The sequence below is a fragment of the Megalobrama amblycephala genome, linkage group LG2 (assembly GCF_018812025.1).
Source record: "Megalobrama amblycephala isolate DHTTF-2021 linkage group LG2, ASM1881202v1, whole genome shotgun sequence".
Lineage (NCBI taxonomy): Eukaryota > Metazoa > Chordata > Actinopteri > Cypriniformes > Xenocyprididae > Megalobrama > Megalobrama amblycephala.
The window spans coordinates 29,364,720-29,382,094 of NC_063045.1; the positions used below are offsets into that span (position 1 = coordinate 29,364,720).

At 35.6% G+C, this 17,375-nt stretch overlaps 2 protein-coding genes across 4 annotated transcripts in view; both read right to left on the reverse strand.

The window, feature by feature from the left end:
- Positions 1-4,149: 4,149 nt before the first annotated feature.
- Positions 4,150-15,248, reverse strand: ifi44g (interferon induced protein 44g). Of its 3 annotated transcripts, none has more exons than XM_048169574.1 (8): positions 15,098-15,248; positions 11,606-11,854; positions 11,460-11,511; positions 11,182-11,380; positions 10,405-10,563; positions 7,188-7,359; positions 4,556-4,656; positions 4,150-4,466 (listed from the first exon to the last, which is right to left on the reverse strand). In XM_048169574.1, the coding sequence occupies exons 2-8, from the start codon at positions 11,808-11,810 to the stop codon at positions 4,299-4,301; spliced, it is 1,056 nt and encodes a 351-aa protein (XP_048025531.1). In that variant the 5' UTR covers positions 11,811-11,854; positions 15,098-15,248; the 3' UTR covers positions 4,150-4,298. The 3 variants fall into 3 exon arrangements, with proteins under 3 accessions (XP_048025531.1, XP_048025542.1, XP_048025552.1); XM_048169585.1 differs by lacking the exon at positions 15,098-15,248 and adding an exon at positions 13,241-13,311; XM_048169595.1 differs by lacking the exon at positions 4,556-4,656.
- A 631-nt stretch (positions 15,249-15,879) lies between these two features.
- Positions 15,880-17,375, reverse strand: part of map1sa (microtubule-associated protein 1Sa) — a 31,060-nt gene continuing 29,564 nt past the window's right edge. The window contains exon 7 of the mRNA XM_048169605.1: positions 15,880-17,303. Within this exon, the coding sequence (XP_048025562.1) occupies positions 17,148-17,303 (156 nt within the window). The 3' untranslated portion in view covers positions 15,880-17,147. The remainder of the gene's footprint in view (positions 17,304-17,375) is intronic.

The following is a 17,375-nucleotide window of genomic DNA, read 5'->3' on the forward strand; positions in this document are numbered from 1 at the left end:
GTCCGATGTGGGACAGTTGCCATGCTGTCAATAGTACAGGCGGATATAATTATAAATAGTGATATTTTACAATTATACTTTAAATACAATAGCTAGTTACAAAAGTTAGTAACTGTTTACTCAAATGACTCAACTTTGCTCCATCATAGGGCCAGAAGACCACTTTTTTGGGGGGATATTTTGTTGTCTAATTGAGTTAGGCAATTAGGCAATTGTTGTTAAGGTGTCAGTTGATGACATACATTGTGAACTTGTTTTGTATGCATTACTTTTATTCCTATTTCATATTCACTTGGCTATAGGTTGACTTACCGACTCTCCCCAACAGGGAAAAAAGATAATTCTAGACTTCTATACAAAAAAGGTAAATATAACAGGTATGCACAACTGCAACACAACGGCAGTGGACAGTGTGTATCAACACTGCAGGAAATAAAACAATATATGCAATTGTAGGTTCTACAGACATGTGGTGTGTGTTTTTCTTCTGCATGTTTACATCTGTCACGTTATTGTGTTAAGGTGTGAAAAAAAAAGAAAGGATCGGTCATTTTCAAAAAATGTAAAAAAAAAAAAAAAAAAAAAAAAAAAAAAAAATGTAAAAATGTATATATGTTGTATTATAACGTATTAACCTACATTTCTTATCTTGCACTGCTCTGTGGCACGCCAGTGATTATGTAATCACGTCGGAAAGGTCATGGTTGACATAGACAGAAGTACCACCCCCATGTTTGCAAAGTGCACATGTGAAGACTAATACAAAAGTCCTTTAACAACAACAAAAAAAAAAGTTGCAAAAACAATGATGTCAGATGATTTGAAGTTGAAGATGGAGGTTTTTTTTGGTAAAGGGCGTTTGTATTAGTCCTCGCATGTTCGTTTGGGGTGGTACTTCCGCGTACGTCTAGCGTGACCTTTCTGATGTGATTACACAATCAATGGCGAGCCGCACAGCAGCGCAAGATGAGCAATTTCAGTCAAAAAGTATATACAATATTTTTCAAATGACCGATTGTTTCGCTAGATAGGACCCTATATTCCTCAGCTGGGATCATGCAGTGCCTCTGAAGCCCTTCTTTTGAACTGCATTGATTTGGACTTTCAACATTTGGGTTGCCTTTGAAGTCTATTATGTAGGGGAAAAAATCCTGGAATGTTTCCTCAAAAAAAAAAAAAAAAAATTTCTTTTTGACTGAAGAAAGAAAGACATGAACATCTAGGATGAGATTGGGGTGATTAAAATATCAGGAAATTTCCATTTTGAAGTGAACTATCCTAATCCTTTAAGAATCTATTGGTCATGTCAATCACAGTACAGATTGCCTACACCAAACATTAATCTCTAAACCTACCCATTACCGTAACCAATGAAATTAGCAGCAGGGCGGGATTTCTGGTGGTTTGGGGGAGAAAAAAAAAAGCGCTTTCATCTTTAACCTTATGCCTAAAAATCCTTTGGAAATTGGAAACCAACATACAACAAATTGGGTTCCAGGGGTGACACAGGGATGGGGAATCACCATGGATATGTGTATATATGAAGACTTCAGATGCAAAGCCTCCAAGTGTCATCTGAAATGTTCTTCTAAAATGAGCATTTTTATCAAGCTCATATGTTTATGTTCAGTTATTTCACTTTAATGTCACTGAAAAGGACCTATTAATTGCCATTAAAGTGAAATAACTGAACCTAAACATACAAGCTTGATAAAAATGCTCATTTTAGAAGAACATTTCAGATGACACTTGGAGGCTTTTGCATCTGAAGGATATGTATATACATCTAATGGGGAGTCACGAGGTGACATATTGGGCACGGACGCGGCTTCTGATGTCACACTTGGCTGTGGGCGGAGTTGGATGTCCACCGCAGGCTGCAGCCTACTTGAGATAGTCCTCACTGCAGAACACAAGATCCAAGGGGCGGAGTGTATCTCCTCCCACTTTCCATAGCCCTAAACCTACCCGACTCCGCCCCCTGGCTCTAACCCTACCCATCTCCACCTCCTGGTTCTAGATCCAACTCCTCCCACTTTCCATATATCTTAACCTACCCGACTCCGCCCCTTGGATCTTGAGTGTTCTGAAGTGAGGGGCTACTGGCCTATTTGGGCTGGCCTAGACGTATGGGCAGATTCAACAGCTACATTAAAATGCATGTAGAATACATACATAAATGTAGTAATGCGCACTCATAAGCAATGGCTATGGCACAAGTTGGTGCTACATGGAAAGACTAACCTGCTGCGTTTCTATCACTTTCATATGTCGGGAACCTGCAAGCACATATAAAATTGTTTGGTGATGTAAACGTAGTTTCTTACTGTGTGGGCGCGCGCGCGCGCGCGCGTACACACACACACACACACACACACACACACACAAATTGATAGTGCGCATGTTTGCACACGGCGTTTTATGGCAACACATAATTGGTCGACAGTTTCATGGGATTTGTAGTTCTTAAGGTATAAACGCAGATTAACCTCATCTAATAATACATCGAAAGTAATGCAATGTATATCGCATTTGTTTGCACATATGGATGTGCTCATAACTGGTGAACTGGTGATTTGCTGAATGTGTGTATGTGCAAACATATAAGTTTTATGTTCAGACAGTTCACCGTTAGCTCACCAACGTTAGCCACCTAGCTAGCTACAAAATGTACTACAGAAACATAATTGAAGGGCATTGCTTTTATCAGGAGTGCTCACACACGATTCTAACATCACATTTACCATTACAGCAAACATTTATCACTAAAAAAAGAACTTAGCAAGCGCTAATTTTAGTTCCCTATAGCCACCTGGCTACAAACGTACCTACTTTGCCAGGGTTCTGTCGATGTATGCTGCGGCTGTAATTTTTGTACTGCAGAGTACGTAATGTTAATTGAAGGAAGCTAGCTAAATTAGCTTATCTGTTCTACTGGCGTCGTGAGCACTCTCATGATTCTAACGTTACATTTACCATCAGATTAAACATGTTTCAGTAATATAACACGAATCACGTTACATTTATCACTAAAATAACACAGTTTTAGGATAATTGGATATGCTGTAGTGTACATACCTCTGACTGTTAATCGAAATGTAACATGTCCTTCTCTTTAGCGACCCCAGTGGACGTTTTTGTTTCAGAACTATAGCAATACGTACCTGGTGGTACATATTTGTGGCGCTGCAAAAAAGTGCGCAGAGGTACGTATTTCCTATGAGACCAGGTTGACAAATCTACACAAATCAACTATATCGTAAAAGTGAAAGTGACAAACTTAAGCATAAATACTTAATTAGGCCTACTTTATAAAATTGTACGTTGATTTTTCAATAAATATAACAACAATATTTATGTTTTGAAAACTGAAAGTATGTAGCATTGCGGTATAATGTAAACAGCAGAATTTAAAAGGTACAGACAGTTGAGATACTGTTTTCGAACATTAAAAAAAGTAGCCTACTCTAGTGCTCTAATAGCATACTCTAGCTTTTTTTTTAACTTTGAATACGAACTTTGCTTTTACTTAAGTATATATTCCGCTCCTGACTCGATGTCATTCATTACGCACAAATTTAAAGTGTCTGGACGCGTCGACGGCGCTCGCGTTCTTTTAAACTCGGCAAATGATATATCCAGAAATAACGCCGATCGACAGAACACGTTTATTTTTAGAATACATTACAATCAGTCCAAAAGAGATTATGACAACTCGCACACCTGCGAACTGCACTTCTTTGAATGCCTGTTTAGCCTTTCGCTTTGCACCACATGAAGGATGTTCGTTTCGGCGCAATCATAATTCAATGAATTAAAGCCAGTCAGCTGCAGAAAAGTTGCATTTTCATAACTTTTTTTTTTTCATCTATTTAGAAGGTGGGACCCACTTTGATACAGTTACAATAGTTGGTTTCAATACTAAGAGTCACTAAGGTGAGAGTCACTGTGAATTAATTTATATCCAATGGAAAAAGAGCCAAGTATTTTGCTAGGGGGATGTCACGGCAGTGGAGGCAGGAGGCCCCTCCTCCGTGCCCGAAGCCCTAGGCAACTGCCTGCTCTGCCTATAGGTAGCGCCGGCCCTGCACCAACCCAAAGCTTTAGTAAAAGCTTACTGATAATTGACAGACAATTCAAATGCATAAATACTGTTAAGAAAGTTAAAGTTGTTTTATAAAAATTGAGTTCACCACAACATTTTAGCAAAGAATTACAAGCTTTGGCATCAACAAACTGGGACAAATCTGGGGACTTCTGTATACATTATAATGTGACGTTTTTCTTACTGAAGTGCTTTAATCACTGTTGTCTTGGAAATATAGATTGACATATTGTAAGATATGATCAACAGCTTTGAGCAGTAGGATATCTGTGTTTTCATCCAGATCCAGCTCTGAACAGTAGTTCTTCACTGGGACAATGTAAGATGTGGCCATTCCCAGGAGGGCTCCCGCCTTCACCATCTAGACAGAATGAATCATGGGAAGCTCATGGCAGACAGCAGAACATGTCAAGGTGAAACATTTAAACATTATAATCAAGTATGACGTACTGCCTGCTGAATAGTCTGGCTCTTGTAAACTTGGGTGATGTCACTTTCAGTAGCTTTACAAACTTGGTCCACATGGGTCAGTAATGCCACTTGGTGTACACCTGCAGTTTAGAAGGATTTTAGATATTTTTTAGTTGCAGTTTGTTAAACAGGCCTAAAGTCTTGATTTAGTTTTTGGGCTTTATTAGAATAGGTTTTCATGCTGAAGTGTTCAAAAACCACATTTGGTCTCATTCACTAAGTATACATATGCACGAATTTGTGTGTGAAATCTGTATACGAACGTTTTCACAAACAAATCATGATTCATCAATAACTTTCCTTCTAAAATGTATTCAAAATTATAAAAAATGTAGGAACTGAAACACTCGTATGCAAAAATGACATACTCTTGGTCGCCTTATGTTAAGATGAAATTTTAGATTTAGATATAAATAAATATATGGGTTTTTTTTTGGAGGATGGCACACTTGGCATTGCTCAGCTCAACTTTAGAGAGCGTCATGTTTGCTGTGTGCAAAACCCTTATATATTTTATGCAAATTACTTACCTTGGGTATGCGGTCACTCATTTCGAATACTACAATGGTAACACTTTACAATAAGGTTCATTAGTTAAACATTAGTTAACTTAACATGAACTAACCATGAGCAATACATTTGTTACTGTATTTACTAATCTTCGTTAACGTTAGTTAATGAAAATACAGTTGTTCATGTTAGTTCACAGTGCATTAACTAATGTTAACAAGATTTTAATAATGTATTAGTAAATGTTGAAATTAACATCAACAAAGATTAATAAATGCTGTAGAAGTGCAGTTCATTATTAGTTCATGTTAACTAATGAACCTTATTGTAATAATAATAATATATATGAAACATAGCTATGGACTACAGTACAGTCCAAAAGTTTGGAACCACTAAGATTTTTAATGTTTTTAAAAGAAGTTTCGTCTGCTCACCAAGGCTACATTTATTTAATTAAAAATACAGTAAAAAACAGTAATATTGTGAAATATTATTACAATTTAAAATAACTGTTTTCTATTTGAATATATTTCACAAAGTAATTTATTCCTGTGATGCAAAGCTGAATTTTCAGCATCGTTACTCCAGTCTTCAGTGTCACATGATCCTTCAGAAATCATTCTAATATGCTGATTTGCTGCTCAGTAAACATTTATGATTATTTTCAATGTTGAAAACAGTTGTGTACTTTTTTTTTTCAGGATTCCTTGATGAATAGAAAGTTCAAAAGAACAGCATTTATCTGAAATACAAAGCTTCTGTAGCATTATACACTACCGTTCAAAAGTTTGGGGTCAGTAAGAATTTTGGAAAAGAAATTAAAGAAATGAATACTTTTATTCAGCAAGGATGCATTAAATCAATCAAAAGTGGCAGTAAAGACATTTATAATGTTACAAAAGATTATCTGAAATCTAAACACTGTTCTTTTGAACTTTCTATTCATCAAATAATCCTGAAAAAAAATATTGTACACAAATATTTTGTACAATTGTACACATTAAATGTTTCTTGAGCAGCAGATCAGCATATTAGAATGATTTCTGAAGGATCATGTGACACTGAAGACTGGAGTAGTATTCAAATAGAAAACAGTTATTTTAAATTGTAATAATATTTCACAATATTACTGTTTTTTACTGTATTTTTAATTAAATAAATGTAGCCTTGGTGAGCAGACGAAACTTCTTTTAAAAACATTAAAAATCTTAGTGGTTCCAAACTTTTGGACTGTACTATATATATAGGCTATAGAATGCAACATTTGGGTTCTGGAAGAAAAAACTCTTCATTTTCTCCATAGGCAAATTGATTTAGAATGATAACTTATAAACCTTTAAAAACATCCCTACTGTGAGGTATGGGGCTGTTAATCAATGGTATTTGCTTCTGCTGAAGCCGCCAGCTCGCATTATTTCAGCTTATTTTTAAAATAATGGTGTTTAACAGGGAAATTCTTGGTGAAAAACTACATTACCCATGATGCTGTACAGAAAATTCCACCAATCAGAAAGTTGCAAAACAAAAAAGCAAAACACACCAAAAGATCTTGTTAGCTCCGCCCACTCCCATGAAGCACTGTGAATGACACAATCGAGACACTCTCAAAATACTTAAATATTTGAATATGCATATTTTGCAATAAATTAAAACTATTGTTTTTATATACATAATCAACAGTAGTTTTATATTTCTCCATTGTTTTTAATTCGATTATACTGTTCTTTGTGCTTCATGGGATTGTAGTTTTTTCCCCTCACTAAAGCCATTAAAGCTGTTGTACCTTTGTCTTTCTGTCTGATTTTCAAATACTTTTTTGCATCAAATCAAAGTTTGTACTGTTGTGATTCTCCTCTTAACTAGTTGTCTTGGTTCATAGTTTATAACGCTTTAATGAAGTTTTTTTTTTAAATATCTATCGGAAAAATGAATGGAAAAAATAATTCCAGAACCAGTGCTACTGAAAAAGTGGGTGGGCACTAATGCACTCTATTAAGTGAAGCATCATTTTTTGGTTCCGTTCAGCCCATTTCCAATGTGTGAACACTTTTCTGTGGAACTGAATGTTGCACATAGAATTTATTCCTCAAACATAACTCACCTAAGTTGCTGATATGTTCTCTTAGCTGTTGGAAGGTTGTGCCAAAGCTTTTGGGGTATGAACCGACCTTTGAGCCGTCTACTACAAACACCACACAGTGCACTTTATCTTTGGTGCTTGGTTTCCTCATGTAGCCCACAGTATCAGCTCCAATTGGCTGCTCAGGACTAAACTGCAAAAACAAAGCAATGTTTCACTGGAGTACAGTAATAACTGTTGACAATTACACACTTTTTAGGCAAAGATGGTTTTGAAATAATAAGTTCACAGTAAAATTTGTTTTTGTAAATGTAGAAAGAATTACCTCATAATTTATTTCCCTAGAAAGAACATTTGTTTTTACCCTAAAACATTGGGTTTCAAAAGTATCAGCCACCTTATATTTGTTTAAAAAGCAGAATTCAAAGAGTTCCCAATGTGAAACATCATATTCATTTTTGTTTCATTTAAATCGTTTATTATCATTATCATTATTATCATTATTATTATTATTATTTATGTGCACTGGCACGTCAACCACGACACGTAGGGAAATGTAGGCTATGTGATGCAAATGTTATAAAACCATTTTAGGACGTACATTTTGGACATACGTGTCGGAAGCTCGTTATTTTACTTTATTACGTTTTAAATAAGGATACTTGTCTTAAATAAACGCATTGATTCGTTTCAGAAGGCCTTTATTAACCCCCATATGGATTCATTTTTTTTTTTTTTTTTTTTTTTTTTTTATGGATGGATGGATGCATTTTTTTTGTCTTCAGAATTTGGGTTACCATTCAAAAACATTATAAACCTTGGAGGACTAAGGGTATTTTTTAAATATTTCTCCAGTTGTGTTCGTCTGAAAGAAGAAAGTCATGGTGAAGAAGAAAGAAAGGCGAGTAAATCATGGAATAATTTTCATTTTTGGGTAAACTATCCCTTTAACGTGGTTGTGTTTGTTTGATATCCTATGATCTCCTGAGTATTCTGTGTGGATTTAAATAAAAGTTTTTGTTATTAATCTCCTTTGTTGTGCACTTCACTACAACCACCTTTCACACCCTCAGGGGTCTGAAAAAATAAAAACTTTTCTCTTAATTTACAAACTTTATTGTTAGGGTTAGGCATGGGTGATATACCGGTAGACACGATTAACTGGTAGAGATTTTGGACCATCGTCTCTATCACGGTTAACGCTCACGTTGCTGTGCTACACAGTCACGAAAACATATTGTTTGCATGTGTTTTTAAGCATTGTGGTTTTAAACAAGATAGTTATAAAAAGTGGTTTTAAACCACTGAAGCACAATTAGCAGCTAAAGACAACTCATTTCAGTATATGCACGCTCTCTGAGAAAGTGTTCTCTGAGAGACGTGCAACATGAAGTTGCAGCACATAAAAGCATGTGAGAACTGAACTGAGAGCTTTTTATCGACTAATTGGGCTTGAACGGTTAAGTACACATATTTATGTGTCAATGTGACCATGTATTTGCAAGTAGACAGAGGCCACTTATGTTTTAAGTGAAGGTAGAGTTGAGAAAGACAAGGCTTGAGTATAATGGATCGGTGTACTTGGTCTGAAATTAAGGGTCAGCATCCAAATTTACCTGCTGACATTATTAATGCTAATCAAAATCTCTCAGTGCTTGCTTTTGTAACTTAAATAAGAATAAATGTATATTTAATTTACACTTTTTTAATTTTATGTAATATTTCTAGTACTTCAAGTTGTTCAGGTAGGTCTATTTCAATTATGTCTTTGTTCTATTGTAGTTTGTTTTCTTTGCTCTTTCCTTTATCACTGTTTACTTGTCTTTCGTAAGCTTGAGAGTTTTTATAGGCTAATATTGGTTTTTAAATTATATTGGAAAATGGTTAAAAGAATTATGAAATTATGAAAAATTTTGATATCATAAAAACCTTATTTAAAGCAAAAATAACTATATTGTGATATATATCGTTATTGTGATATAAATTACTTTTATAATTATATTTTAAATTGTGTAAAATTACACTATATCATGATATAAGATTTTGGTCATATCATGTTAATTTATATTTCATATTTTCCAAATAATATTTTAACAATTTGTTTTAGTATAATGACAATGTAAAAGCCAATTCTTTAATTTTGGAAACAATTATTTGATTTAGTTTTCTTAATAATAAATATTACAATTAATAGTTTACTCCGTATAAAAATATTTTTATACCTGATAATATATAGCTTATATTTTTAACGACAGGGTCCTTCACAAGAGAGTCATCATATTTGGGGGTCAAAAAATTAAAAAAGTTTGAAAACCCCTGATTTAAATTATATTTCTTACATAATTATAACAAATTCCATTGTACCACATGCGTAATTATGTAGGTTAACTTAACGGATTTTAAGTCATTTTAAATATTAATATTACATAATGATATATACATTTAAAAGCTGTAAAATATACAGACACACTAATGCCATCATGTGATGCTTTAAAGGGATAGTTCACCCAAAAATGAAAATGTGATGTTTATCTGCTTACCCCCAGCGCATCCAAGATGTAGGTGTCTTTGTTTCTTCAGTAGAACACAAATGATGATTTTTAACTCCAACCGTTGCCGTCTGTCAGCCGTATAATGTGGGTCAATGGGAACTTCTTTTATAAGAGTAAATAAAACCTGCACAGTCAAATCCAAATTAAACCCTGCGGCTCGTGACGACACACTGATGTCCTAAGACACGAAACGATCGGTTTGTGCGAGAAACCGAACAGTATTTACATAATTTTTTACCTCTAATACACCACTATGTCCAACTGCCAACAGAGTATGTACACACCTCACACACCGGATTCTCGCACAGTTTCTCGCACAAACCGATCGTTTTGTGTCTTAGGACATCAGTGTGTCGTCACGAGCCACAGGGTTTAATTTGGATTTGTCTGTGCATGTTGTTTTGACTCTTATAGATGGAGTTCGCACTGACATGCATTATACGGCTGACAGACCGCAACGGTTGGAGTTAAAAATCATCATTTGTGTTCTACTGAAGAAACAAAGTCACCTACATCTTGGATGCCCTGGGGATAAGCAGATAAACAAATTTTCATTTTTGGGGGAACTATCCCTTTAAGTTTTGTCACTATATTTTTAACAGTAAGGTTCACACTTGTCTCTTTTTACTGTTAATATTCTAAACATTTTTTGAAATACATGAAAATATTAACCAACTAAAATGTACCTGGTGTCCCTCTGGAGCATGTCCTTTAATGACAGACAGCGCATCATGAAGAGTCAGTCCAGTGCTTTCTCCTTCACCTACTCCCATGACGTCACACAAGACCAGAGCTGTGGGCTCGTCTGCCTTCTCTCCTGCCCCTCGGATGTTGAAAGAGCGAAGCTGAGAAACACGAAAGAAAGTTAAAGAAAATAACCCACTATGTTTCCGCAAAAACTGCAAAATATAGACTGAACCCAACAGGGAATGTTCTCAGAACTGTAGCTAATGTTCTGTCAAGGTTCTCTCAAAGCCATGAACAAACGTTCTTCCAGTAATGTTAATAAAACATTCATTCAAAGTTATCTGCTATTTAATGATGTTCTCAAAAAGTAAGCACGTAAACATTACTTGTACATCATTCAAGGAACGTTTTTACCTGAAACATTTAGTTGGATGTTCGCCTAACATTTTTAAATGTTACTACTTGTTTCAGTGTTCAGAGAACATTCAAAAGTAATGTTCCAATCATTTTTGAAGAATGATAAAATGGAATGTTTCCTTAACGTTCACATAAGCAAGAAAAAAAAATGTTTTAAAACATTTTAAAAAATTGATGAAGTGAATGTTCTGAGAACATTCAGAAATAACTTTTTTATAACTTAATGGGAATGTTAGCAAAATCAGCAGGGAACCTTTCAAAGTATGTCAGTCAGTGAATGGAGGTTGATTGTCAACCTTAGATTCACTTTGATTACAAAGCTTTTCAAATTAAATTCCAGTTCTAGTCATCGTGTTTACCTTTTTAGTGAAGCTGGTAGAGGATGATGAGCCCACCATGGCTCTGTTAATGACTCGTCCAGAGAAGACAGACTGGACAGAACTGATGAAGCTGGACTTCCCAGCGCCAACTGGACCGATCAGCAGGATTCTGGCTTCAGTAACACTCTCACTGGCAGGTTTAAATGACCTGACCGACTCCATCAGTGTCTCTTTCACTCTAAATACATTAAAGGTGTTAGATATCTGGATGTTATGACATAGAAAAATCCTGTTTCCCAAGTGGTGGCTCCACCTACTCTTCACTCCAGTCCATATTTCTCCACTGGTTTGGCAGCAAGGGTGAAAAATCTGTTAAGGTATAAAAACATCAATAGTTCTGAAGTAGACAGCGAGACTATTAAAATTATTTGCTGCCATTTGTTTTAATAACTGTGTAATTTACCTAGAGGAGAGAAATGAGTTTTTGTCACTTTTTGAGGTTTGTGAGCAGATTTGGTGTCTGAAGATGTGACACCAAATGAAAAGCCTGTTTCAGGTTTGCTGCTGGAATTGGTGCCTGGAGATGTGGAACCAAATGCAAGGCCTGTTTCAGGTTTGCTGCTCGAATTGGTGTCTGAAAATGTGGCTTTACCAAATCCGAATGCCATTCTTGATCAGAGAAGCGAATGTTTGCTGATGTGTCTGGAAAAGTCTGTGCAATAGACAGCAGTACAAGATATAAGATTACTCAGTATAACATACAAATAAACCTCTGTGTTCAGAAAGGAACAGCAAAGCTATATAGATAGGCAAATGGATATCACATTTGAAGGTAGTCCCTTTTGACAGAACACCCTAGCAACCACACATATGCCCATCCATAACACCAGTAGTATAGACCTAAACTCACAGCAGCACCATCTTTGATTTTCAACGGGAATAAAGCGAGTCTTAAGGGATCTCTTCAGTGAGTTGTACTGTTAATGTATGTTTTTGTATTGTTATGCTAACGAAAACTGCAAAATTATCTTTTTAAGTAATTGCAGTCAACAAAAACTCCAGACAATATGAGTAGTGGAAAATTATATGTGATCTGGGAGCTTTGTACATCGGATGCACTATAGAGTACCTCAGGGATTACGTGTTTTTGTAGGCAAAATCCGGAAGCGAGTTAGCATTCTAGGACTTTCAGTTCCATCGCCATAAAGTGTGTTTTTTGAATGGGTTTTTGCTAAATCGCCTGAAATAAGGTCTGTGGTTAACAAAGCCTCTAAATATTTTCATGATTTGATATACGACATAAAACACACCAGTTATAACCCACTTGTGATTTTTTAAACCTTTATTGTGTCTTAAAATCGGCGGTTGTTAACAAGTTGCTAAAAGGGACTACTTCCTTTGGCGGGGAGTTTAGACGTCATCATGACAAACAGGACATTTGGACAGCATTTCTCATGAAAAAGTGTATAAGTATTCATAAACAGCACAGATCATAATCAGTGAGCATGTGTTTCAATAAAGTTGTTTTTTAAATGAAAGTTGAGGAAGCTTGGTTGATCCGCGACCATGGTGTGCTGTAGTCCGTTTATAGCCTACTGTTAGCTTTTTATATCTGACGACTTTATTTAGGCTTCGAAATGAATAAATGTGTTAATTATCTTTATAGACAAAATGTGTAAGTGTCATAACCCTTTGTTAAACACAGAAGTTGCGTCCCAAATGAAGCAATACACTATGTACTTATGCACTATGTAAGTTACTCATCCATGTAGTACATGAGTTGTATAAGGTTATTTTCATTTAACATCGGAGTCTGACAGCCCCTTCCCCTCCACAACATAATTAAAGCTGCGAAAGCTGAGTATGAAGTGTCCAACATACCACACTTAGTTTTTTTCCGTTAATTTAGTGCATCATCCGGGTATTTAAAGTGTACTTTTTCTTGGAATTTTCAGTGTGAACACACTACTTGCTAGAGCTTATTTTTTGCGATATTTTTTGCGATTTTTGCGAACGTAATCGGCGACAACATATGCTAGACAAACAAACAAAAACGAACCATTCATTATTTTTTAACCATGTCAAAGAATTATTTCACCTGTCGCCGAATACGTTCCCCTCCAGTGTATTTCTTATAGTAATAGAGTGCCCCAGGGATGATGCGTTTTTGTAGGCCAACCCGGAAGTTAGCGGCGCACAGGTTCCCTCGGTTGAAAGCCTATGCATTTTTCCCATAGACTTTTGGAAAATCGCAGAAAATAAGCTCTGTGTTTATCAAAGGGTTATGACACTTACACGTTTTGTCTATCAAGATAATCTTTACAAGTTAACACAATATTTATAGATTTTGAAGCCTAAATAAAGTCGTCAGATATAAAAGGCTAACAGTAGGCTATAAACGGACTACAGCACACCATGGTCGCGGATCAACGTCGTCACCACCAAGCTTCCTCAAACTTTATTTAGAAAACAACTTTATTTATAAACATGCTCGCTGATTATGATCTGTGCTGTTATGAATACTTGTCCACTTTTTCATGAGAAATGCTGTCCAAATGTCCCGTTTTTAATGATGACGTCTAAAGTCCCCGCCAAAGGAAGTAGTCCCTTTTAGCAATTTGTTAGCAACCGCCGATTTTAAGACACAGTAAAAGTTTAAAAATCACAAGTGGGTTATAACTGGTGTGTTTTATGTCATAGATCAAAACGTTAAAGTATTTAAAGGCTTTGTTAACCACAGACCTTATTTCAGGCGATTTAGCAAAAACCCATTCATTATGGCGTTGGAACCGGAAGTCCTAAAATGCTAACTCGCTTCCGGGTTTTGCCTACAAAAATGCATCATCCCCGAGGCACTCCGTTGCGCTCTGTCCCACTGCCTGTATCCACATTTGTGTCCTTAAACATTCGTTTTTTGGGGTCGACAGCTTATAAAAACTTATTTTTGTTTTTTTAGCTTGTTAGCTGTACACCTTGTCACACAGCAGCTTTTAGGCATTGTTCTGTTTTTGTAATAAGTCAGAAAAGACGAGGCAGCCTCACGCAATACAAAGTCATTGGAGTCGGTTAGATTAGGCTTGTTTGAGATGCGTCTAGCCTCGCCTGAAGTTCAGCCGAGAGTAGGCGGCTGCAGTTAGGGGAGGAGTGAAAAAAGTGCAGGCAAGACGAACAGTTCTCTGTTCTCGTAGTGGATCAGAACCAACGAGATCAAAGGCGGATGTCGCGGGATTCACACTCGTGCGCTGTGTTGCTGATAAACTGGATGTAATTTAAGTTCTGTTGCTTTTATATGAAAATAAACATAATGAACAATACACCCAAAGTACTGTTTCTATGGCGCTGCTCTGAATAAGGTCTATTAGGAAGTTTTGCATAAGAAACACACATTCTTCTTCGGCCTGACGCTGTGACAATCTTAAACCAAGACCAGTAAAATATTAAGCTCCGTGTTAGTTATTACACTTATATTAGTTTCATAACTGTTCAATAATTGGTGTTATTATTAATTATTATTTTTTTCAATTATTTTATTGATATTATCGACAATTTATCACGTGCTCGAGTCAAGCGTACGAAAAACACGAAAACAGATTTTTGACATAAGATTTGACATCATAATTACTATATTTCTCAGTAAAGCCTTTTTAGGGTCAAAATGTGACTTGTTTGCTAACCTATAAGCCTTGCGGGGAACACAAGTTTTCAGTGCAACACAAGTTATCAATGCAAATTGAACTAAAACAGAAGTTTTTATCTAATTATAACATATCTGTCAAAAAAGTATTTTTATGGGGTCGAGATGTGATAGTTCGCATCACTGAATAAATGTAAGAGCTTTCTTAAACTATCAAAACCTTTCAGTAGCGCTTTACCAGACTTTTATGGTTATGACTATTTTTGTGAGGAACACAACTCTGGTAGGTCAATGTAAACCAAATTAAAACTTAATACTTACAACACTGAAGTGAAAGAGAGCCGAGGATCCAAGTGAAATGTTTGTCTCTCGATATTGAGAAAACGAAAGTGCGTGTGGTCTGTTTGATTTCTGACCAGTAGAGGGCAGCTATTCCATGGATTATTGTTGATTGGAAAACCATATTCAAATAACACAGAAACAGTTAAATGATAAGAGCAAACAAAATGTTATTTTAGAGTAAAGCTAAATCGCATTCTTCTGCCACAAGATCACTGATTAATGATTGATGAGTGCAAAGCGATGCAGAGGATGAATGTATTTTAGAAGGACCGAAACGATGCATTGACCAATCAGCATTTAGAACAGAACATTCCGTTTAATAAGAGACATAAATCATGTATATATTTTCATTAAGCTGCATTTAAAGATGTTAATTCTAACATAAAGATTCATTTTTGTATTCTTGTCAATACTATATATATATATATATATATATATATATATATATATATATATATATCTCATAACAGAAGTAGGAATGAACACATCTGAATAGTGATATACACCCCCACCCCATTTTCTTGGCACAGTAATAAAATATGGTATCTGATCATGTACCATGGTATTCTTTTAAGTTCATATAATGGCATGTAAATGCCATGGTGGATGAATATAATCATTCAGGTGCAATCTGATATGACTCTCATTATTACCAGCAAGATCCACATTTGTATTTTTAATTTGCAACAATTGAAAGATTAAACTTTGTGTTTGTCAAAATTTTCTGGAGGATTTTAAACAATAACAACAACATACTGTCATTCTTAATTTATCAACTTTATTTGACATTTGAAAATACATTTACATTATGGAATTCCGTACTGAAATATTATTAGTGACATTAACGCATACTTGCTATTTGTTTTTGTTTTGGCAGATTTCTCCTTGTAAGGAAAAAAAAAATCTAAAACATAGTACTTGTACCTTATAAAAATCGTTTTATTGGCTCAGAAAGGAAAAAAAGTGCAAATTTGAAAATGTAACGCATCAACTGTTCCACAAATGGTTTTATAAAGGACCAAACAAAGAAGAAAATGTTTTATGGAAATGGCTGCACCAGACCAAAATGAAAAAGTTTTATTTTTCAGAAAGTATAGCAGCCATTGCTGTGACAATGTGCACATTAGTTGAGCGGTCTACTACATGACATTCAAAAATTCAGGGTGATCAGCAAAAAGTATCTACGATTCAAATTACATGCTGCTTTAGTGTTTGTTGATGATGGAAGAACAATAAGGCATTCATCTTTGTATATATAAATAACATGCCTCTTCCAAAAGAAGACAAGTGGGACAAAAAAAAAAAAAAAAAAAATCTGTAATTTGGTACAAATTACAGTACTAGTATCCGTGAAATGTTTATAGAAGCAGTACAGCTTGTTAAACTTATTAAAGGCCCCACTGACAGACACAGACACACACACACACACAGACACACACACAGACACACACACAGACACACACACAGACACACACACACAGACACACACACAGACACACACACAGACACACACACACAGACACACACACACACACAGAGCTGTGCATCATTTTGAGCAGGATCTGTACAGTCAAGCGCTGGGATACATCTGCCAATTACAGACATATCAAGTGTTAACCTGAATATCTAACTATTCTACCATAGTTTTCGAAGAGGCATCTAAACTGTGCAAAATGTGTACATATGTAATGTAAAACCATGAGCTGGTACTCAACATGCTAGATATCCACAATATGCAATGAATATATAAAATAATATAACCAAACTGCTAAAAATATCCATAAAAAAGAAATGGCAATATTGTCTACCCTATTCACACGGAATCAATTACACTTTAATAAGCAGCAAGTGTAGATGTTAAATTACAGATTATAAAATCATTGTTGAACAGAACTGAAATCCTTCATCCTGCTGCTCAAGGTAAAATGTGTGAAGAAATTGAGACATAATTTTGCACATTATTTTGAGAGTGAACACAAGTGCTCTAGTGACAGGCAGGGGTGTGATTCTTCAGGTGTCTTTAAATTTTTTAAAACTCCACTTTGCATGCTGGGAAGGTCTCATCCTGCATGGCTACAGTGCTGTTGCTCCCAAGTACTGTGATTGATAGATCTCGCTGCCGTTCATGGGTCTCCTGGTACCAGTTGTGCATAGTCAGTGAATCAAAGGTGGGGATCAAAGTCACCTGTAAGTGAATGGAAAAACTATTAAACAATTATTAAAAGTCAAGTAGCTGTCTGTCTTTTGTGTGACTATC